Below are 23,256 nucleotides of genomic sequence, written 5' to 3'. Positions count from 1 at the left end.
ATCAGGCAGCCCCTGACTCAAGTCCACTTCAACGCAAAGTCTGGCAAAAGTGTATATCCCTCTGCTATTTCTGTCTTCATCAACTTTTAGGAGTTTCCCCAAGGAATTCCCAATAGCATATAATACTGTGGGGTGCCAGAGATGTAATGGGAGGTTGTGAAGCCTCACCCAGACAGGTGTTGTTGTGATTTTCATAGTATTTGGATCAAAATCAGCAAACCATGGGGTAATAAAGAGACCTGCACTACCCCAAAACCAAGGCCCCTCATTGATGATGCTATCCCTTTCTTCCTCTGTGTGGAATTGAACAATAAAAAAACCTTTTGAACATAGGTATATATTACATTCTGGAGTCCAGCGGGAATGTATCCATTGATGTAAAGCGTCTGATTTTGGCCAGAAACCATTGAATCTACATATTACAGCATGTTTTGTGAAATCAAAGTGTATTTCAGTTACCTCCGGAATAGTAACTTGGAGCATTGCATGTTCCAGTTTTTGTTCTACTATATGTGGCCCAGGTTGTTCTGGTGGTAACATTGGTTTGTCCTGCATCTTTCCCTTCCCCTTTACTGCATCACGAAAGGAGCCTGAGGTTTTTGAGCCAGAACCATTGCAGCCTCCACGCAGTCGTAGATTAAGGTATATGGTTGTATCCTGACAGATCCCATATTCCTGTAGAGTAAGATGGTCCTGTAAGCTACGCCCTGCACATATCAGGTTCTGGAGTCTTATGGGAATTCCCAGTTGGATTTGTATTTTGTTTTTTAGCTCTTGTATGTTTGAATTTTTGCTGAGTCGCATGCAGCAGTGGCTGCCTCCTGTTTGTTTGATGAAGATCTGGATCCAATATTTACCCTGGCATTCCCCTGTTTTTTTAATTTTTCCCATCCCATGAGGTTTCCAGATCTGGCTGTCCCTTGGTAATGGTTCCCAGGCAGAGCCCCTTGGTAAGTAGGTGCTCAGATCTACTTCATATATTGATAGAACAACATTCTGATATTCTATAAAAAGGGTTTTTCCATCATACCTTAAATATAAGCTGCGTTTTTCCAGCCTGAAAGCTCCATTTTTACTGAAGAAAAGGCCTCTGTTAATAGAAAAATATGGGTTGGGCATTTTGTCAAACACTTGCCCCGTAACCTTAGAGGTTCCTGACAGAGGTGGTATTCGAAGCTGGTAATGGAAATCCAAGCTCCTAAGCACACCCGCTCTCCATCTCCTTTCTCTATGGACCCTGATATTCACAATAACAATAACAACAGGGACTGCAATCATCGATTCTGGACAGAATCGAAAGAAAAACTCTGCCCTTATGCCCTGGATGGCTCTTCCCATGGAGTCGCCTGCCGCTTTTTCCTTAAAACCCTTCGAGGCATAGTCTCTCACATGGTTCCCGCAATGATCCGCAATGGCTTTCTCCTGAAGTCCCTTCGAACCGATGTGTGCCAGCAAGTCAAAAGTATCGGCGGGCTGGGAGGAAGCAAGTTGAAACCCCCATGGATCGCGCTCAGAAGCGTGTGCAGTTTTGCCCTTGTCGTCATACAGCCTTCCGAGCCAGGAGGCCTCGAAACCAGACGCACCCGTCACACAGACCTTGGTTCCCTTGCAGTCCTGACCATTAACAAACGATGCCGCCATTTTCAGCAGAGCCCGTGCTGTAACCTTTTTCAAATCTCATCTCGCCATATATATATATATATATATATATATATATATATATCCAATTTTATGTGGTCAGTTTGGTTTTATCTGAACGTTATCCTCCTCACACATTTTGACAATTTTTTTTCTTTTTCTCTGAGGAATCAATTATCAAATTGATCTCCCACTTGTTATATGATTTGGAATTCTGGTCTCTAATTGCATCTAGAATATGGTTATGAGTCCATAACTCAAACAAATCACTTCAAGTCAAGATAAAATAACACACACACACACACACACACACACACACACACACACACACACACACACACACACACACACACACATATAACCTTGGATAGCCAATGTAAAGCACATGAAGCATGGAAAAAGTGTGAATTATTTATGGAAAAAGGCATTTGTAAAACTATCCAAGAATGGTTGCCGATTATTCTCCTTATTGTGTTCATTTATATGCCTAAGTCAATTTTTTTCTAAAGGTTCCTCTTCCAGGTCATAGAGAATATTTGGAACTATCACATTTTCTAAGTTTTGGAGCCATTCATGAGCATGCATATATGATCATGTGAGAATTGCATCAACCCGAGATACCACCATTAAAGCTTCTAAATATTAAAATCCCAACCAATGGTATGCCTCCTAGAGAATGTAGTCATATGGTGCATACTGGTTGAATAAAACTCGATTTAGTTTCTAGGCTTTCAACACTTGTATTGTTGATACCAACACTTATCTTTCTTCTCATAACTACTAAGCAAGATTTCTGTCTTACAATATCCTTTCGGCCCTTAACTGATGGTCTTCCCTTGTCCAGTATCATTAAGTGATACAGTTTTCTCAATTCCTCAAAACCCTTAGCACCTAAATCTGTGAACCCAGTCCATTTGAATAAGCATTCAATGGGCCGTTGAACACAGGTCATTGTGGCATGGTGCTCAAACAATGCGACATATAGGGCTTGGTTGCTGTCGTCACGAAAAAACGAAGAGACATATAGATAATCAGATATCCTTTGCACTTGAAAGTTTGTGCTTCCATAACGACTACTTTCCATTGGTTTTCTACTTGTTGGTTCTGTGCATTGTGTGAAAGTGGGCCTATTGTTGTCTATTTTATTGGATCTATGATAAAAGGGTCGACTTTTGATTGGTTGAACAAATTTTGTACCTCAATAGGTGTTTTGAAACAATGTATTGAGTTTATATGTGTTTCAAAGGGCATTCTCTTTTGAAATTAAAGAGATAACAGGGGCCATAATATCGATTTTGAGATTGGGTTGTTTGAAGTTATAGATTAAACTGAGTTGACTTGAAGGTCTTCATACATATGGCATTTTTGCTACCGAGTATTTTCAGATAACAATAAACATGAATTCGAAATGGTTTAGAGGCAAGGGGGGGATAATCAACAAACTGACAGGCTATAAAAAGTTTTTTTAGAACAATAAATAAAATCTTAAATGTTATAGATGTGGAAGATTAGGCCATACTTTTATTAATTGAAAAACTCCTTGGGATAAGGTTAGTGAAAGGAGAGAACAATTTAGTGAGAAGAAAGAACAACCAGATAAAGAAAATCATTTGAAACTGCTCATTATATTTTTGCTCATTGCAACTTTAACATTAATGATGTTTTTAGTATTGAATTTTCTTCATGGCGAGACAATCACGATTTTGGATTTAGGAGATACATGTCATGTGACTTTTAGGAAATATTTTTTTGAAACATTCAGTGACCAAGCTGATGGAGTAGCATATTTTGCTAACAAATCTCAAATTAAGTCTTCAGGAATTGGATCCATTCATTTAATTATACCAAAACTTTCATATTATGTTCTACAGAATGTCTTTTATATTCTACATTTTCAAAGAGATTTAATGTCTCTTATACATATTCGACAACAATGACATTCCATACATATGTTTGATGGCATCATTGAGATACATAGAGCATATGATCATGAAGTTATTATGACCGGTGTTGAAGAAAGTACACTTTTAAAACTGAATGACACATAATCTATTCTAAATTCTCATGATAGTTCAACTCTTTAGCACAACAAAGTGATATTCTATCTTCTAGTTTATTATGACATGCACGTTTTTGTCACATTAACTATGACAATATCAAAATTATGAGATAACAAGGTATAAAAGGACTGCCTACAATTCCAAGAAAGCTTACATCATGTGATGCTTGTATTTTGGGGAAGCATATTAAGCAACTTTTTCATAGTTCTTCTTTTAGAGCTTCAAGAAAATTATGTCTCAAACATTCAGATTGATGTGGACCTATGTCTGTTGTAGTTGCAAATGGTACTAAATATATGCTGACACTTATTAATGATTATTCGAGATTGTGTTGGGTGTATCTCTTGAAAGATAAGTCACAAGTATTTGAAAACTTTAAAACTTTTCATTCAATGATAAAATGAAACTCAATTGAACATTGGAATTTTCATAATTGATAACAGTGGTGAATATACTTTTAATGCTTTTGAACAATATTTGAAGGAGAATGGAATCAAACATCAGACTACAATACCTTACAATCCGCAGCAGAATGGTAAGTTGATGTCTTTGGGAGAAGCAATGCTTTGTGCAGTTTATATTCACAATTGTTGTCCTTCTTCTGTCATTAATAATAAGTCTCCCTATGAAATGTGGTATAATCGTCTTCTTCTTGTTCAAGATTTTAGAGTCCTTGGTTCCCTAATATACGTATTGATTCCTAAACATAAACACAACAAGTTGGGTGCTAGGAGTTGCAAATATATTTTCTTGGGATATTCTGCTACTTCCAAAGTATAGGTTGTATGATGAGGAGCACAAGAAATTTATTTTTTCATGAGATGTAATTTTTCTTGAATCTGTTGAAGATGCTTGCACTATTGATAGACAACTCAGTCATTTGGATAAATTTGCTTCCAAAAAGTTATATTATGAATCAGATAATGATATTCCACATCCTGAAGGGGGGTTCCCATTTTAGACTAGTCTATGGATTTTCCTTCTATAAATTTGTCATATTTAACAGTGGATAATGATAATGTTTCTGCTGAACAAAAATTGGATGATAGTAATGTTTCTGCAGGATCATAAATCTCTCTTGAAGAGAACGTTATTGAGCATGTTTTTCAATATGAGAAACCATCACAACCACTTCAGTAACCTTTACGAAGATCCACATGTGTTTAGATATTTCCAAGTAAGTATGGTGACTTTGAAAGAGGAAGTTCTTCTAAAGGTGATGTTACTTCGAGTTCGGGTAACATTTCTCATGATTGTGAGTTTAATTATTCTACAATTAATGAACCCAGTTCTTTTGAAGAAGTTGCTAATTGTGATGAATGGAATGATGCGATGAAAAAGGAGTATGATGCCCTCATTAAAAATGGAACGTGGAGGTTAGTGGATCCTCCTGCTGAAATCAAACCTATTGGTTGTAAATGGGTATATAAGATCAAGTACAAGGCAAATGGTTATCTTGATAAATACAAGGTAATACTTATAGAAAAATGCTATGCTCATAAGGAAGGTGTTGATTACACATAGACATTTTCTCCTACAATGAAATGAGGCACAATTATAACTTATTTTTCTCTTGCAGCTCAAAAAGAATGGAATATGCATCATGTGGATGTAAAAACAATGTTTTTGTATGGTAATTTGAAGGAAGATGTTTATATGTTTCAACCAGAAGGTCTTGTTGTTAAAGGAAAATATCATAAGGTATGTGAATTGGTGAAAGCTTTATATGGATTGAAACAAGAATCCAGTGCATGGTATGAAAAACCAACTGAACATCTTCTCAAGTTGAATTATAAGCTATTTGATCTAGATGATGCAACTCTTTTTGTTAAGAAGGTTGGAAAGTTTGTTGTATATTTGGTTGTGTATGTAGATGACATGATGATTACAAGAAATAATGATGACTATATAGAGTCCATTAAAATAGAATTACTAAAAGTTGTTGACATGATAGATTTGGTTTATTGCATTATTATTTAGGGATTGAAGTTGATCAGAAACCCAAATGCATTTTCATTTATCAGAAGAAGTATATTGGAAAATGATTGAATGTAGGATTTGTAACCCTATTTCTGCTCCAATGGAGCAAAATTTGAAGCTTACTTCCACTGAAGGAAGTACACTTGAAGATCCAACAAAGTGCACATAATTTGTTGGAAGTTTGAATTTTCTGACTACTACTCGTCCTGACACAACTTTTGTTATAGGGGTACTTTCCAGGTTCATACATAAACCCTATGAAGTTCATTGGACTGTAGAAAAATGAGTGCTCAAGTATTTAAAAGACACTCAAACATATGGCATCAAATATTATAAAGTTTCATATTTCCATCCCATTGGCTATTCAAATTCTGATTTTGATGGAGATAAGGAGAATGAGGTCTCTACTTCTGGTTATTTGACGAATCTTGGATCAACAACCATCAATTGGAGATCACACAAACAATCTGTTCCTACCGATTCTACCATTGAAGCCGAATATGTTGCAGCAACTCAAGCTACAAAAGAAATCATTTGGCTTCGCAAAATACTTGAAGACTTGCAGGAGAAATAAAAGGCTTTAACTCATTTATTTTTTGACAATTCTTTTGCAATTCAGCTAGCCAAGAATTTCAAGTTTCACGATCAAAGAAAACATATTAATACAAAATACCACTTGATTTGACATTACGTTGAGGCCAAAGTCATTCATTTGACACATTGTCCTACTTCAAAGCAGATCAAAGATATCTTTACTAAAGCACTGGGACGTGAAAAGTTTGAAAAGTTCATAATATTACTTGGCATGTCAGATGTCCCTTTAGATTAAGGGGGAAATGTTAACTAATCCTTCAGGATTATGTTTGTATAATAATTAGTTGTTGGTTTTATTTTTCCGTTAATGAGTTATTGAGACAACTTTATCTCGAACCTACCTTACATTTGTATAAATGAAGTTCTCATCATGAATGCAATCAATTTGCAATGTGGAGTTTATTCATGATCCTATCTACATGACAAATATTATAATTGGAAATAACGTCTATAAAGCCAAGAGGACATCATTTTGACTGAGTTGGAAGAATAACTTGGCATTGGAAAACAAGAGATATTCGCAAAGGCAGAATATAGCAAGGAATTAGAGCAGAAAAGGGCCAAACGTGTCAGGGGAAGTAACCAATAGAACAAAGATAATGATCCCGAACAACTAGTGGAAGCTCCAGTCATGGGGACTTCTAAACCCACTTAAATAGGTATGTTTTTCAATTTTGTAATGCTCTGCAAATTTAAGTTATTATTGGGTGTTTATTATAGAATCTACAATAGGCATATGTTCCAAATAGTTGGCAAAAAAATGTCATAGCCATAGATTTTTTATTCTTTGGACTGCTGAATACGGTGTTTTTGTAGAACATGATTAATATTTTGAGGGTACTGACCGAGAATCTAGATTTTTATAATACAAAGTCTCTACCCGTTTTAAAAAAATAAAATAAATTATTATATTAATTATAAAAAAAATAATATATGAGTTAATATTCGTGGAAAAGACAACAAACCAACCAAATGAATTCTAATTAACTATATGACACATATTTATATAACATTTTAATCAATTTAGTTAAAAAAACAAAATGATTATAGCTACTTTTAAGATAAATCTCAACTGTTAATTTATAATTATGATTAAAAATATTCTAAAATATTTCTTGAAAATAAATCCTTACCTCCATTTAATAATTAAATTAAAATTTTAAGTGAATATAAATATGCACTACTCTACATTACATACTATCGACATACTGTACATTACATATTATCAACATAATTACATAACACTGTCAAAATGTAAACTCTCAAATAGAAATCCCTTGGCTGTTGAAAAATAAACTCATATAAAAATCCTTCCTAAAAATGATTCTGCAATCTCAACCTCTTCATAGTTTAGCAACAAATTTTAACTCTTGGAATAGAAAAAAAGAAAGAAATAAATTATTTTAACGTCCACGAGGCTAAAGATAGCCTATGGGACAAATTGCTTCTTCATCTGGTTGATGTATTCGACCCTTTTTCTATGAAGCTTCACAATAAATTCTCCCAGCTTCTTGACAAACCCCTCGCGAAATAGATTATCCCAAGAGCTCGCTGCCAGCATATCTGCATAACTTTCCCTGTTGTCTTTGAACGCCTCACATTATAAAATGAAATGCTTTTCTGTTTCCACTTTTCCGGAAGAACATAAAATGCATACCCTTTCCTCCCACACTTCCTTTGGCCTTTTCCAGCACCCTGTTTCACAACAGAGTTGATGAGAATTAGTCCTTAACTGAGCAATAAGAATTTTGGCTCTCTAAGAGATATTGGCCTCTATATACGTTTGTGGAACTTTTCCATAACAAAAGCTTTTATCTCTCTGCTGTTTATGGGACACGCGTTCAAGCAAATACCCCATTTACTAAACCATTTGTTATTTTGCTGCATCCAATTTTTTTTGCTCTTGCACAATCTATCATTAAAGACAACCTTAGGCCATCTACCATCTTCCATTTGCTCAATTTTTTTTAAATACCTTATGACTCGCACCATAACAATTGCTTCAATAGGAGAAGCCCCCATTTCACTTAACAAGATATCATAAGGAGCTGCACTTTTCATCTTAAATTTGTTTGTAATCAAACGCTTCTGAATTTTCTCAATTTGTCTCCACTGCATGTCGGAGGTATTGCTAGCCCACAGTTCACAACCATAGAGAATCACCGTAATCACTAGAAGCCCAAAAAGAGTTTGAGTGGTCTTCCAGCCCCATAACTCTGCCTCTCTACACCTATTTTGAAAAGTATAAAATGCTTTCCAACCCCCCAATGTTCTTTTCTTTCTACAACCATTCTAGCTTAAATTTTTGTTGAAGTCAATCCCGAGGTATTTGTAATCCAAAACTTCTTCTAGAATGTTGCCTTCAAAGTAGAAATGATGCTGGTTATGTTTTCTTTTCTTAGAGAAGACCACTACTTTCGTTTTACTGATATTGACTTGCATCCCCACACTTCTACAAAAATGATCAAGGGATAGTAAGTGCTCTTGCAAACCAAGAGCCGATTTAGCAATCAGAATAAGGTCATCTGCATACAAAAGAAGCCTTATAACAAACTTGCACAAATAGATACCATCACCACCTTGTGAATTTAACCACTCCTCAAGCTTGTCGATATATAAACCAAAAAGGGTAGGAGACAGTGAGAAAACTTGCTTGACCCCGATATTGCTTCTAAAACTTTCAGAAATGCCTGCTGAAGTTCTAATTTTGACTTTCACATCTTCATACAACCTATGCACAACTGCTCTCAAATGTTTAGGAACCCCAAGTTCCTCCATTCTTTGCCAAAGTTTATACCTAGGAACCAAGTCAAACGCTTTTCTGAAATCAACAAAGCAACAAAAGGCTTCTTCATTTTTCTCCCAAACTTTTTCAATGATGTGCCTTAAAGTTATGCAATGATCAACTGTGGAATGTTTAGGTCTAAAACCTGCTTTAAATTTAGCACGCTTATCTCTTTCTTCTGCCCACTTGCTAATTTTGTTTTCTAGCATGCTTCCAAATAGCTTTGCAAACAAAGGGTTTATCATGATGGTCCTATAATTGGAGGGATTATTGACGTCATCGCTCTTGAAAAGAGGTATTGCTAGACTAGTTGACCAATCTGTGGGGAGCCCTTGTTGTATGATGTTGTTGAAGGTTTTTGTAATGTGAGGTGCAAGAATCTTTGAGCCCCACTTTAGATATTCTGCTTGGAGTTCAGCTAAGCCTTTTGCTTTTCCAATTCCCAAATTCTTGATACCCATCTCTACCTCTTGTACCGTGAAGAGTTCAGTATCAGTGTTGACCAAGGGGGGAGGTTCAACCTTGGGAACCTGCTCATAGAGTTGTCTTGCATAATCAAACAATTTAGAAGTTGTAATATTATTTCCAATTTGTAACTTTTTCTGTTGGAGCTCCTTCTGTTGGCATTATGATGCATGTGTTGTACTTGATGACAATCCACTTGTAACAGAACAACTCACTTGTACATGGTAACTAGATGAATCTACAGGAGAGATATCAGATGTGATAGAATGCATGACAGTAGTATTTATAGATGTAATGAAATGCAGGGCAACTTCAAGGAATCAGTTCAGAAGGCAACTCTCTCAGATGAAAGATCACAGTATAGCAAGTAAACAACAAGAATGAAGAAAGAAAGGTATACACAGGTTCACTATATACCAAGACACACATACATGTAGGTTAACTATATACAAAGGCGCATATATCGTACACACACACACTTTCACAGAAGGAAAGGCACGTAGATATTGGAAAACTAAGTTTTGGTCTGCGGTATTTGGTCCATGGTATTTTGGTATTGGTCCATGGTATTTGGTCCGAGGTATTGACCCCAAGTATTTGGTCCAAGGTATTGGTTCTAAGTGGTTTTGGACCATGGTATTAAGTAAGGCCTAAGACTATAAAAGGAGGAGAAGATCATTAGGCAAGCATACTCAGAAAGTCTCAAATATCTAATGAAGTGTAAGGTCCTGTATGCATGTTATGGGTTGATAATGCTTTACTTGATCTGAGCCAAGGAGGAATCTCAACGGTTGCTGGAGGACAAGATCTAATGATGGATCAGGATCTTATGGCTTGGAATGAATCATCTCTATATGGTTTGATCATGCTTATTCTTGATTTGTATACTGACACATGTAATGTTCTGTAAATATTATGATTTGGGTATAACTCAAGTATGGAATAACTGCAAATTATGAATGAATATTTACAGATGTATACGCTGGTTGACTTTGATAAAAGCACGTATATACATAGGTTAGATACATCTAAGTAGCGTATACCATACTATGATGTTTGAAGTTACAGGTGGTTCTGGTTGTTGATGAAAAGTTCTGAGTTCTGGTGACTGTTTACTGGTGTCAGTATTCTGCATATTCAGATTGGTTGATTGTGATTAGCTTCAATATTGATGGATGAGATCTAATAATGGATCAGGATCATAATGACTTATCTTTATGTGATCTAATGGACTAGATCTGGTTTCTAACACACGTCTTATCCTTTTGTATGTAATGATCTGGGTATGTCTGAAGTTGGGAAGTACAACGAAGTTATAAGTAAGTATTTGATGACATATACGCTAGTTCGCTTTGGTGAAATTGTGTATACATGCTGGTTCGGCTCTTCCAAGTAGCGTATGCACTTTGATCCATGATTTTTGATGATACAGTTGGCTCTGAATATTGTTGCAGAGTTCTGGGTTCTGCTCTATGTTTTGGTGATTGTGTTTTGATGACAGGGTTGATTCAGTATTGGGTGATTGGTTGAATCTGCAATAGTTGTATTGCAGTGGTGATTGATTTTGAGCTTCAATGTTGTTGATGGGTCCAGTATGAAAATTGGATGAAACGTGGCCTTCAGATTATGGTGTTGTGATGAAACAAGAAGGTTATAGCCTTCTGTAGGTCAGCACCTATGTACTAGTACATCAGCTAGTAGAAAAGCTAAGGGGGTTGTAGCTACCTTCCAAGAGAAGCTGGAGAACGAGAGAAGGTAGTAGCCTTCTGCAGGTAGAAGCCTACGTACTGGTATAAGATTGCACCAGTATAGAAATATTGTAAAGAGACGTTTCTTATTAAAATAAGATAAAGACAAATTGCAACAGGTGGTTTTCACCCACATTGGGTTTCCACCTTATATCATGGTGTTCATGTGTGATTCTTATGTGTGATGATCTGTTCTGTTTTACTGCACCTGTTTACTGTTTATATGGTTAATAATGTTCTGATGCACTCATTAAAGATCAACTAACTGAATCATAAGATTGCTGGATATACGCTAGTTGCATTAACCATAATTGCGTATACACGCGGGTTGTCTTAACTGAAGTAGCGTATATGAATCTAAGTATAGAAAAGAAAAAGATTATTGATTTGCTAATACTGATTCACCCCCCCTCTCAGTATTATTTCCAACACCTTCCAAAATAATTTGGGATTAATTTTCCCAAGGAAGATTAGTTCTTCCTTCCTTGAAACCATGAAATCAGCCTTTTTCTTGATTAATAACTGCTTGTACGATTTGAGCTTTATGTTATCCTTGTTTGACTCTTTCCACATTCTCCTTGCCTTTTTACATTCCTCGTCAAACCAAGCATTAACCGGAAAGCAATTTGTTTCAAACTTCTTAATTTTTGTTCTTTTGCACTTTGCAAGTGCGCATTGAATTAAATGTGTTAATTCATGACTATGAAGGATGTGAAGTGTAATTTTCTCATTCTCAAAGAGCCTCTCTAGCGTCATTTTGAAGGTATTACAATTTTCTGGTGTCAAAATAATTCTGCCCTATGGGAGATTTTGTTGGACATGCTGAATTTTTGACTCTAATTGTTTTTTTCGAATCCAAGAGAAACATAAATAAATTGGCTTGTGATCTGATTTCAAATCCCACAGCTGATCTCCAACCAAAATTTCTTCTATTTTCTCACACAAACCATGCGATCAAATTACATAATCTACCACACTTGCTCCGTTGTAAGTATTGCAAGTGAAATTACCGGACTTTTCCCATCTAGTCAACCCATTACAAATGACTAAATCAAAGGCCCCACATAGAGTAAGCAATTGTTCACCAAAGATATTGCATCCCTTGTCCTCTGAAGTTCTTTCCTACTGATGATTACTTTCTTCTGTAAGCCAAAGAGGGTCAAAATCATCTTTACAACAAAGAATGCTAGCTTGCTCACTTGTAGTCCTAGCACTGAAATCACCCACTATAAGGACTTCACCTAGTTGCGAATATGTTGCAATATCCGCTTTTAAAATTGCAAATGGATCTTTGTGGTCAAGCCCTCTACCTTCGTAGATTTTTGAAACCTATGGCGCAAAATAGCATGCTGCAATTCTGATGTGGTTTCCATTTTCTGATATTTTAAACCAAATGAATTGCTTATTTGAGTCTTCTTTTTCTAATTGAATAAGACGACCTTCTTTCTCCCTTACTAAAACCATGATACCCCCGTGCCCTTTGCGATTCCCTGCTGTCTTGTTCCACATTGCCATCTTTCAGTATCCTTCAAACAAAGGTGTCTTGCACCCTTCATGCTCATGTGTTTCTATGAGGCAAATTATGTCTCTATTTTCCGCAATAGGCCCTAACCCAGGTCCTCGTCTCCATGGGTAACCTCTACAGTTCCAACAAACTAATCTTAAGGAAACCTGGGTATGATTTGATTGCTATTTATTTTGACATGCAAGACTCACATTTGAGTCTTTGTCCCTGTTTTCCCATACCGACCTTGCTTTTATGATTTCTTGTTGAAGAGTTTGTTGCCTCTTCTTTATTACCATCTTGCTGCTCTGTTTTGGAAGGAGGTCCAAATTGCGCTATCACAACTTTGCCTTTATAAATCCATGCTCTCTTTCCTTCGTCTCTTGCGGCCCTAACCTTTAAAATTTCCTCCCTTCTTTCCTCTTGTTGTTTCACAGTTAAATCTTCTTCTAGGAAAAAAGGAGAACCCCTCAAGAGATGTTTCTTGCCTTGAATAATATATTTATCATGCAAGCTAGGCATAATGACTTTTATGGGCCTAGCTCTCTCCCTGTTAAACTTACCCTCCATGCTTGACATTTTGTCCTTGCCATAACGACTTGTCTTTCAAGAAGTCTCTTGCAAGGTCAAGAGTACATTCATTTTTCCCATAGTCTTTCACCCCTTTAATAATTATGTTTGCTGCCCTATTTTGTCTTTCCTTGCCTTCACTATCTTGCATGTTGTCAACCCGAATATTTGTTTCTCCTTCCTTATTAGCAGAATTGCTAATAACTTGAGCCCAAGTTTTGGAAACTTTGGTGGAATCTCCTTTCATTTCTTCTCTTGCGTTCTCTTCATGGTTGTTTATTTGGGCAATCATTTTCCCTTTATTCTGGGATGATTTCACATTCACCACCTTTGTACTTTCCACTGCAGATTTCTTTATGTTTTGCACATCCGCCTTCATGCGTTGCCATTCTGTCTTCCCTATCAAGAGAGCTTCCTGTAGCAATGCCACTTGTTCTTTTAAAATTTTATTGTTTTCTACTAACGCATTGTTCTGAGTCGTTATTATATGAATTTTATGATCTCTTTCCTGCCCTTTAGCTTCTAAAACCTCCAACCTTTGTTTTGCATTTAACAATTCTTTCACATAAAGATAAGATGACGAGGTGAGAGGTGTGGATGTGGAACTATATAAGACAAAATCATTAATGACTTTTCTTGCCCATGACAAAGACTTGTACTAGGGTTTAAATTATCAATGTCTTTTGAGCAATATGTAGTGAAAAAAATTTGACGTAATAGATGGTTGTTAAAAAGAAGTTAAAGGCATCTGATAAAATCGACATTCTATTGCACTAAAGAATTTTATGAACGAATGAAAGTTGGAGAAGTTAGAAGAGTATGTAATTTATTATTATTTTTATTTATTTTCATCAAACCATCGTAACCTACATAATAATATTTATTAATCACCAAAAATCTTGACATAAAATGAATAATAAAACTAAAACAAAGTGAGCTCTGGTTAATTTCATTAGAAATTTGTGAAAATGATATAAGAGGTGGGTGAAGATTACAACACTTTATTTTATTGGTTGCTATTTATTTATTTATTTATTTTTATATATAAAGAAATATTTATTAATATTTGATTAAAAAGTATTTAATATTTTATTCGTAAATGTATTTCTTATATTATAAATTTAAGGATTACATAGTAGTTAGCCCTTGTTACTTTGTTTAAATATAGTTAAATTAAAGTAGAAAACAATAAAAATATAAAGATTTAAAATTTTAAAATGTTATAATTAGATTAATTTTAAATTGTAATTAAATGCATTATTAAATTTTGCAAATTAACATTATTTGTATTGCAACATAAAAATAATTATTAATAGTTTACATTTGGTTTTTTTGTAGTTTGTGGATATGGTCTTATGAAAATCTTATTATTAGATTTGGGTATAGAGGTGCTATCATAAATTTCTTTTATACCTTAGTTTGTGAATATGGGAAATTTATATTTATTCGTATTACAAACATCTTATTATTTTGAATATCATTCATTCCTTAATAGTGTAAAACTATCATAAATGGTTAAGTTCGCACAAACCTAAGTGACCTTTACCCCTTCAAAATATAATGTAAAAATAAAAATATATCTCTCACATACCATTAATAATTTTTTTTTAAATTACATATGTAATTTTAAATAACCATTTTAAATTATATATGTAATTTTAAATAATATATTTTTTATTAGATTATATTAATCATTAGTCATTTTTTTTTTACATAATCGGTTGCTGTTTGTATTCAAAAAAGATTGGGGAGACTAAGCTCCATTGTTACAAGGTGATATGCATGAGAAGCAGAGTAGGGAAATATAATAGGAGGAACAAAATCCCTTTTGCTTCTATCATTCTTAACTTTTTGAAATACCGAACTAGTGTAGATTCTAACAAACTGAAACAGTAGAAGGCAGAATTTGCAAGTCATGCTTAATCAATGTTTATATGACTGATTTGATGGGGAATGGATTCTTTAGGATTGCCTTCAACACCTGCATTCCTTAAATTTGTTGAGCTGGTGCTAGGAGCGTTACTTTTTTCCAGGATGTACTTCAGGATGTCAATGGACTCTTGGACATGATTGCATCTGTTTGAGAGGTCATTGAATTGATCCTGAAGGAATGAAACTTTGTGAGGAAAGAGATTGAGGTCAGCCTCATGTTTCTTCTTGGTGATTTGAGCATGGGTATCGATTTTGGTGTCCAAGATCTTCTGGTGTGCTTGGATTTGCTCTAGTTCTGCCTGGAGATCAGCACAGTGCAAGCAATCTTTGCTTCTCACCATTGAGTATAACCAGACTGATTTACCAGTGTGCAACAAAAACAAAGGGCTGCTAATGCATTGTTCCAAAGAGCAGGGGTCTAGACTGAAAGGGGAAAAGGGAGCTTGGTGAAGATTGATAGAAGTTAGCCTGAAGAATGATGGACAAGAGCACAATGCAACATGGGATCAGTCAGGAGCAAACAAGGGATAGATCGAACGCAACAAAGGGGAGATAGAGGTGAGATTCAGGACGTAGGAAAACACAAATAAGTAAGGAGGCTCAGGCAGGGGGATAAGGTGGAGCGAAGAGGGAGTCACGAGGAATTTGAGGGATAAATCACAGGTAAGATATGAAAGAGTCAGAATTTCTTGGGGGAAGGGACCAAAGTAAGATTTTCAGATTGGATTTAGAGATATTGTGACAATGTTATCATCATCATAAGATTCGAAGGAGATTTCTGCTGAAACAAGGACCAAATTTAGCATAAAGACATTGTGAATGATAGTGAGGAGGTACCCGATGTTGTTAGATACCTCTGCGGGCGATCTGAAGATTGATTTGCTTCTGTTCATGGCAGGTAACATTGAGATTCGATGGCATTACATCGGAGATTGCCTATGGATTTGGAGCAGGCTCTGCTTGCACGAGAATCAGCCTCCTTGTTGAGGGAGCAAAGTACATGGAAAAAACAAACTTCTTTCATTTGCTGGGTAAGTGCTTGACATCGACTTATTGTTTGTTTCAGGATCACATTGGAGGCATTCCGATTATATACCATCAGACTAATGATGATGGCCGAGTCTCCAAGGATCGTTGTAGTGCTTATGCTGAGTTTTTGAAGCTGAATGAGCCCTTGGTATAGTGTGAGAGCTTCAGCCTTGTTATTGGAGAGGGGGCCTAATCCCCATTCATAAGTAGATTTAATATCTCCATTGGCATTGCAAATGATTCTGCTAGCCCCAGCCATTCCTGGGTTAAATTTGGAGGCCCCATCAAAGAAAAGATAATGTGTGTTATAGTTTCTGAGCCAGATAGAAAACTCCTCGTCTTTCATTCTTATTTTCCAACTATAATTAGAGTTGTTGCATTGACTGCTAATGTCACTCCTACTTTGGCCACTGTTACTTTTATCCAACAAATAACATATGAAATTCCTTTCTTCGACACAGAGATCAGCGATGTCAATTTTCCCTTTACTTTTTACAAATATTGCTTCCAATGTAAGGCTCCATGCCTTGCTGCATAATTTCTTGATGTTGGTTTCTTTGTCTTTGAAGACCATAAGGTTTCATGCCATCCATATGTTCCACAGAAGATAGCAGGGGATATCATTCCAAACTCTTCTAGAAATATTGTTCTTGTTTCGTTGCCAAGGATAATTCCTCTTCCAAAGATGCAAAACTTCAACAATGGAGTTGAGGAAACCCCAGGGGAGATGGATGTTTAGAAAAAATTATTTCCAATAGGCAGTAGCAAAGGGGAAAGAAATGAATAGGTGCTGGATGGTTTCTTTAGCTGCTTGGTAGTTTGAGCAGTGGGATGGGCCAATTATACCACGTTTTTGTAGATTGTTTGAGGTGAGGACTTTCCCTTTTAGGAGGACCCAAATGAAGAATTGTATTTTTGGAAGGGTCTCTGGTTGCCAAGTAATTTTCCAATGTGCCAAAATGGGCATGGGATATTCATTGCTACAAAGATGTTGGTAAGCTTCTTTGATTGTGTAATTGGAGCCTGAAGGGTCCCAATGGAAGCCATCATCACTGTTTTTTTGGTAGGGGCAATGCCATGGAGATGGGTTTGGAGATTAGAAAGACTTGCTTCAAGATCAATGGGTATTTCTGGGAAGATCCATCCTGTCCAAAGCTGTGAGTGAATGTCCCACTGAGATATCTGGTCCAAATAATGGAGCCCCATGTTGTCGAGAAAGGATAGAATCTGATGAGTTCCAGGTCTACTGCTAATGGGCTGCTGGCCCATTATTCTATCTGCCCCAATTATGATATTGTTGCCACCCTTGGGAACCTTGGAAATGTTTTGAGCAAGAAAGGGAATTGCTTTCTTACACAGCCCCCAGATTTTAGAGCAAGCTCTGATAGGGATATCATGATCCAAGAGGTGCTGCCTTGGAGAATTAAGGTATTTGGCTTCCAGCACATTTTTCCACCAAGCGGATTGGCCACTAATGAGTCTCCACACAATCTTGCCACCAAAAGCCAGATTTAAGAGATTTGGTGATTTGATTCCTAAACCTCCATGCTCCTGGGGTTGAATAACATGTTTCCAATTTATAAGGTTGTATTTCTTTCTTTCATTTTTCCCCCTTTCCAAAGAAAGTGACAGAGGATGGCTTCCACTTTGTGATGAAAACTGGCAGGAGCTTGCAGAAGCGTAAATTGATATAAGGGCAAAGAAGAAAGACCTGATTTAAGAAGAATTAGGCGTCCTGCTAGATTAAGCCAAGAGGAGCCCCATTGCTACACTTTCCTTTTCATTTTATCTATGATAGTGTCCCATACTTCAGCTTTCAGAGGACCAGCACTCACTGGCATGCCCAGATAAGAGAAATGCCCCCAGTCTAACTTGCAAGGGACCCCAAATGTGCTGGCAATGTTATGAAGAGTTTGAGCAGATGTGTTCCAGCCATAGATGCAACTCTTGAGATAGTTGACCATACCTCTGGAGTAGCTCATATATTTGTCTAAGAGGGTTTTGAATCGACGAGCTATGATATTGGAGGCTCCTCCCATTAACAGTGTGTCGTCAGCAAATTGAGAATGATTTATGTTTTTGACTCCATTCCCAAATTTAATACCAGTGATAAGACCGATGCGTCGATTATAGTCCAAAGCCTTACTGAAAGACTCAACCATCAAGATGAACAGGTAAGGAGAAAGGGGATAACCTTGTCTTAATCCTCGAGAAGATTGAAAGGAAGGCCCTGGTCTACCATTGATGAGAGGAGAGATCCAAGGACTTGAAATGCATGCTTTGACAAGGTCGAGGAAGGGCACAACAAATCCCATTTTCTTTAGAACAGTAAAGAGGAATGAGTGCCTAACTCGGTCGAAGGCATTGGCTAAGTCCAGTTTTAAAATGAAACCTTTTTCTTTCCTAGTTTGGCTGGAGTGTATAGCCTCTTGGACAAGAAGAATGGAGTTAGAAATTTGTCTATTGGCCAAGAAGCCTCCTTGATTCTCAAAGATGAGTGAGGGGAGAAGAGGTTTAAGATGAGAAGCGAGGATTTTGGTCAGAATTTTATATGAGGAATTGCAAAGTGAAATGGGCCAAAATCGGGAGAAAGATGAAGGTCAATTCTCTTTAGGGAGGAGGGCAAGATGGGTGGCGTTGGTGAAACCTTCGATTTTGCACTTGCGTTGGGCCCATTTTATCATCTTAACAAGGTCTTTTTTTATTATTCCCCAGTAAGTTATGTAAAATCAGATGGTGTTATCGACATATTTGGGCACTACAACCCCAATCATATATGTCCATAAACCAAGGGCTTCTAAGCCCCTAAAAGTGTTGTTTCATACCCTAAAGGAGCAAGGTTAGCTGATTACATCATCTCCCAGAAGTTCTCCATGAAAAATTACTCAGAACTGGTCAAAGCAGGACCATACAGACTGCCTAGTGCTAAGGGTGTGATGCATCTCACCTGCCACATGCAAAAAGTGCGATGCATATTGGAAAGCCCTTCTATAGGGTGCGATGAGCGAGAACAGACAAATGGCACAAGTAATTTGCTAGGTGGAGACACTGAGAATCTTCTAGAAGCTGCTCATTTGACACTTGCCTCTCTGAATTCACCCAAGGATGAGTAAGAGATCATGAAATCTCCAAGTGGAACCAAGAACTATCAGAGATATGACACTAATCAAAATCCCAAAAGCTGACTCACCCCCCTGCAAACATCTATATATGGATCCCTCATCCCAGAGATCTAGAGGCTGGAATTTTATAATTTGCAAGGAAGTGCTATTGGTTTCTCTTTGAAGACATTTTTGGGTGATCTTGTTTTGTATGAGGTGAAGAGGGCTTTCATGCTGGGAGGATGGTGTTGGGTCAGACCAAGTGGTTGTAATTCTCTCTTCTACTACTTCTATCAATAAAGCTATTTGAGTTTTCCTCCATATTCTTGTGTATCTCTGAATATTGTGTTGATATATGGATTTGTATGGTCAATATATATCTGATCCTATATTGTTTACAATGATAGATCTCTATTCTTTGATGGTATTATGTTGCTTTGACTCTACAGGTGCTCTTTGAAGCGGGACAAGTAAGGAAGGAGTGGCGAGATTCTATCAAAGGGGAAAGGAAACAAGCAAGGAGCCAAGTGAAAGACAGAGGTTGGTACTCTCTGCTTCTTTCTCATCTATCTCTCGTAAAGGAAAACACAAGTGACTTTAGTTTGTTTGTTTCTAAGATAGCTACCTGTCTTAGTGGGACTAGCAGCTCTTAATAGACACTAGTTTTCTCGATAATAGATGGGGAAACCATCTGGGCCAGGAGCCTTGTCTGGTTGAAGCATCCAGATAGCTCTTTGTATTTCTTCTTCTTCAATTTCCTTGGTTAGATTTTCATTGATTTCCTCACTGATCTCCGTGGGAAGGTGTTGTAGAAGATCTGAGTAATCTTCAGCTTCTTTTGTCTCAGTTAAGAGGACGCTGTAATGTTCTGAGGCAACCTTTTTAATAGCATCTTGTGTGGTTTGGAGATTTCCTTCAGCATCGGTGATGGAGGTAACATTGTTTCTGATTTTCCTGACAGTGGCCTGCTTATGGAAGAAGGCAGAGTTTTTGTCACCTCCTTGCAGCCATAGCTGTCTTGATTTTATTCTCCATTTTTGCTCCTCCACTCTATTGGCACGATATAGCTGGAAGTAGAGATCGCCTTCGAGTGCTTTGTATTCCTGGGAGAGCCCTCGTTCCTTTATCATGCTGTGAACTTTCTCCAATTTGCTTTTTATTTCAGTTTTAACCTTCTCAGGTTCCTTGTAATAATTTTTTGCCCATTCCTTCAAGGCGCTTTTGGTCCTTTTCAGCTTGTTTTCCCATATGTATCCCAATGACCCTTCTATGTGCTGACTCCATGTGAATTTGACAATCTGATCGACAATAGGAATGCTGCTCCACAATGGACTATATTTAAATGGAATGGGCCCTAAGGGACAGTGGGCTTCGAGAACAAGAGTTGTGGGATAATGATCAGACACTGAATAGGGGAGTACAACAACGTATGCGGTGGAGTAAGATGAGAGGAGCAAAACATTCACCAAAATCTTGTCTAGCCGCTCCATGATATTGTCTTTGCCCAGTCTGCGATTATTCCAAGTAAATCTGTGATTTTTTGGTGCAACATCAACTAGATCGTGGTCCTACATGATGGTTTCCAACCTAATCATTAGTCATTTTTATAAACAGGAATATAAAATGATTATACTCATTAGCAATAATTTTATCACCTTCCCAAAACAAATTGTATCATAAATGCCCATCCTACACCTTCATGTGATCTATGTACTTTGGTTAATTAATAGAGGTAATGGACACATTAATAGAGGCAAAGGGCAATAACATGTTCAATTTGATAGCCAATCAAATTGAATAGAAATAAATTAAATTATTTTTAAATAATCATATATTTCAATGTGTAATGTTATACTATAGATTTTTTTGCAATTTTTTTTGGTCAAACCTAAACTAATATGGGTTTAACCAAAAACCCATTGCAATATCCTTGAAGCATGGATAATAATTCGACTTGTTATGCTATAAGTTTAATTAGACTTCATTTTGTTCATTAATATATTATTATTTTCATTATAAAAGAATTTTATAAGTAATATATTATAAGTATTGGGAAAGGATAGAAGATACCTATAATTTTATAAGTAGTATGTAGTATAAAAAAGATATATTTAATAAAATTAAGATTTTGTTTTTAAAAAGATATATTAAAAGTAAAATTAGACCAAAAAAATATTTTGAAAAATATTTATCAATCAATACCTATTAAAATTAGAAATATTTTTTTAACATTTTATGAGAATAGTTCCATGAATGAAGATCCCACAGTAAGTATCAAACAATATCTTATACTTACACATTCAAGAATCATAAACAAGTATCAAACAATATCTTATACTTACACATTCAAGAATCATAAACATCTAGTAACGAATGGTAATAACTCAACATTTGCTAGACAATACATTTTAAATTCAACAAATTTGTTTCTTTGATAATCAAAACATTATTTCATAATTTTTATATACTTTCCTTTTTTTTAATAATTTTATTCATTTCAAAAAATGATATTGAAATAATTTTATTTATTTCCCAAAAAAACATCAAAATTATATCTACCGACGTGAATGTGGCCATTATATAGAGTAAAGCATTATATAAAATAACTATTAAATTAACAAATTTGAAAAATGAATGAAAAACTACTATATCAAGTAAGATTTAATAATTTATAATTATGATAATTAAATAGAGTGCTTGCATGTTATTGATGGTCCCAAAAATGGTAATGGGACTATCAAGAACACACACTTGTAGGAATGTGTGCACACTTGTAGGAATGTGTGGCATCTAGACTCGACAATTCCTGAATTGCCAACTAGGATTTCTAGTAGGCACGACACATGAACTTGCACTTGTTCATGTGCATCCTACTTTTTATATGTCCACAACAAATTTTTTCCCTCATTTTGTACAATGCAACACATTTTTGGGATTTCATTAAGCCACATATTCTCTCCTTGGTTTACATTAAAAGTCAACAAATTTGACCTCCTTCAAATTCCAAGTAAGCATTCCAATGTAATTTTTTTTTGGTTCAAAACTGGAGAAAAAACTAATGATGCACTACACATAAGCACGTTATTGATTTGTTGGAGACCTAGTGTCATGCCCCTAGGGCACACCTCTAAGCTATAAGCTTCCAAAGTCCCCTGAGGTGTGTGGCATTGACGTGGTTTCTTCTCAATGGAAAAGCTAACTTGAGTTTACTAACACCCACACTACGTCTCTAGCCTATGTTCTCTTGTAGCGAGATAGATATCTTACTTCCAGATTTATATCCAATCAAATCTCAGTATAATAACCACTTCATTTTAACTTTAACTTTAATTCACTTTGGTTACGATTAAGTGTAGTTATACAATTATGTTCTTCGCAATATAAAAACCAGTATAAAACATGCACAAAACACTCCTTCAAGATGGGAGGGGAAACTCCCAAATAATTCCCCTAACTTCGTTTTATAATTTCGCACAAAAAAAATTTCAATAATACATTACTTCTTAATTTTAGTTGGGTCGAGCTCCTAAACAATTCACTGCCTCAACAATTTGTACAAGATTACAATCACAAGAGCCGAGTTCAGTCCTTCGACTCACAACCCACAACCGTTCAAAACAATAAGCCAACCCATGATTATCCTATGGCGTGCAAGACTCAAAACAACAATCCTTCATTCCAAACCCACAGATAAACTTCACCTTGCTCTTCTTCCTTGGATTACTTGAAGAGTGAGCTCACATCATGAACTCGACTCATCTTCTTTCCCTTCTGCATAACTTCTTGTGCTATGCGATATGTGTGTTCTTTGTTCGTTTGGTTGGTGTCTCAATTCGACTCCTCTTCTCCT

General features: G+C 36.2%; 2 protein-coding genes across 2 annotated transcripts; one reads left to right on the top strand and one right to left on the bottom strand.

The window, feature by feature from the left end:
- Positions 1 to 5,030: 5,030 nt before the first annotated feature.
- On the top strand, positions 5,031 to 16,459 carry LOC149228807 (uncharacterized). The gene is made up of 3 exons (XM_089380870.1): positions 5,031 to 5,168; positions 5,343 to 5,399; positions 16,175 to 16,459. Exons 1-3 carry the CDS (start codon positions 5,031 to 5,033, stop codon positions 16,457 to 16,459), a joined length of 480 nt encoding a protein of 159 aa, XP_089236996.1.
- Positions 16,460 to 20,065: 3,606 nt separating this feature from the next.
- Positions 20,066 to 20,896, bottom strand: LOC149228806 (uncharacterized). The gene has a single exon (XM_089380869.1). The coding sequence runs from the start codon at positions 20,894 to 20,896 to the stop codon at positions 20,066 to 20,068; it is 831 nt and encodes a 276-aa protein (XP_089236995.1).
- Between the last annotated feature and the right edge of the window lie 2,360 nt (positions 20,897 to 23,256).

This window comes from Pinus tabuliformis, chromosome J (genome assembly GCF_031772625.1).
Source record: "Pinus tabuliformis cultivar Carrire ecotype Pingquan chromosome J, CPIR1, whole genome shotgun sequence".
NCBI classification, from domain to species: Eukaryota; Viridiplantae; Streptophyta; class Pinopsida; order Pinales; family Pinaceae; genus Pinus; species Pinus tabuliformis.
The sequence above is the reverse complement of the archived record's forward strand: the minus strand, read 5'-3'. Positions and strand labels throughout refer to the sequence as shown.

Bases quoted from the DNA above. Each gene is read 5' to 3' on its own strand.
- LOC149228807 (XM_089380870.1), top strand. From the start codon at position 5,031: ATGAAAAAGGAGTATGATGCCCTCATTAAAAATGGAACGTGGAGGTTA. The intron at 5,169-5,342 runs GTAATACTTATA...GGTAATTTGAAG, and splicing joins GTTATCTTGATAAATACAAG to GAAGATGTTTATATGTTTCA. The intron at 5,400-16,174 runs GTATGTGAATTG...TGTTCATGGCAG, and splicing joins TTAAAGGAAAATATCATAAG to GTAACATTGAGATTCGATGG.
- LOC149228806 (XM_089380869.1), bottom strand. From the start codon at position 20,896: ATGGAGCGGCTAGACAAGATTTTGGTGAATGTTTTGCTCCTCTCATCT.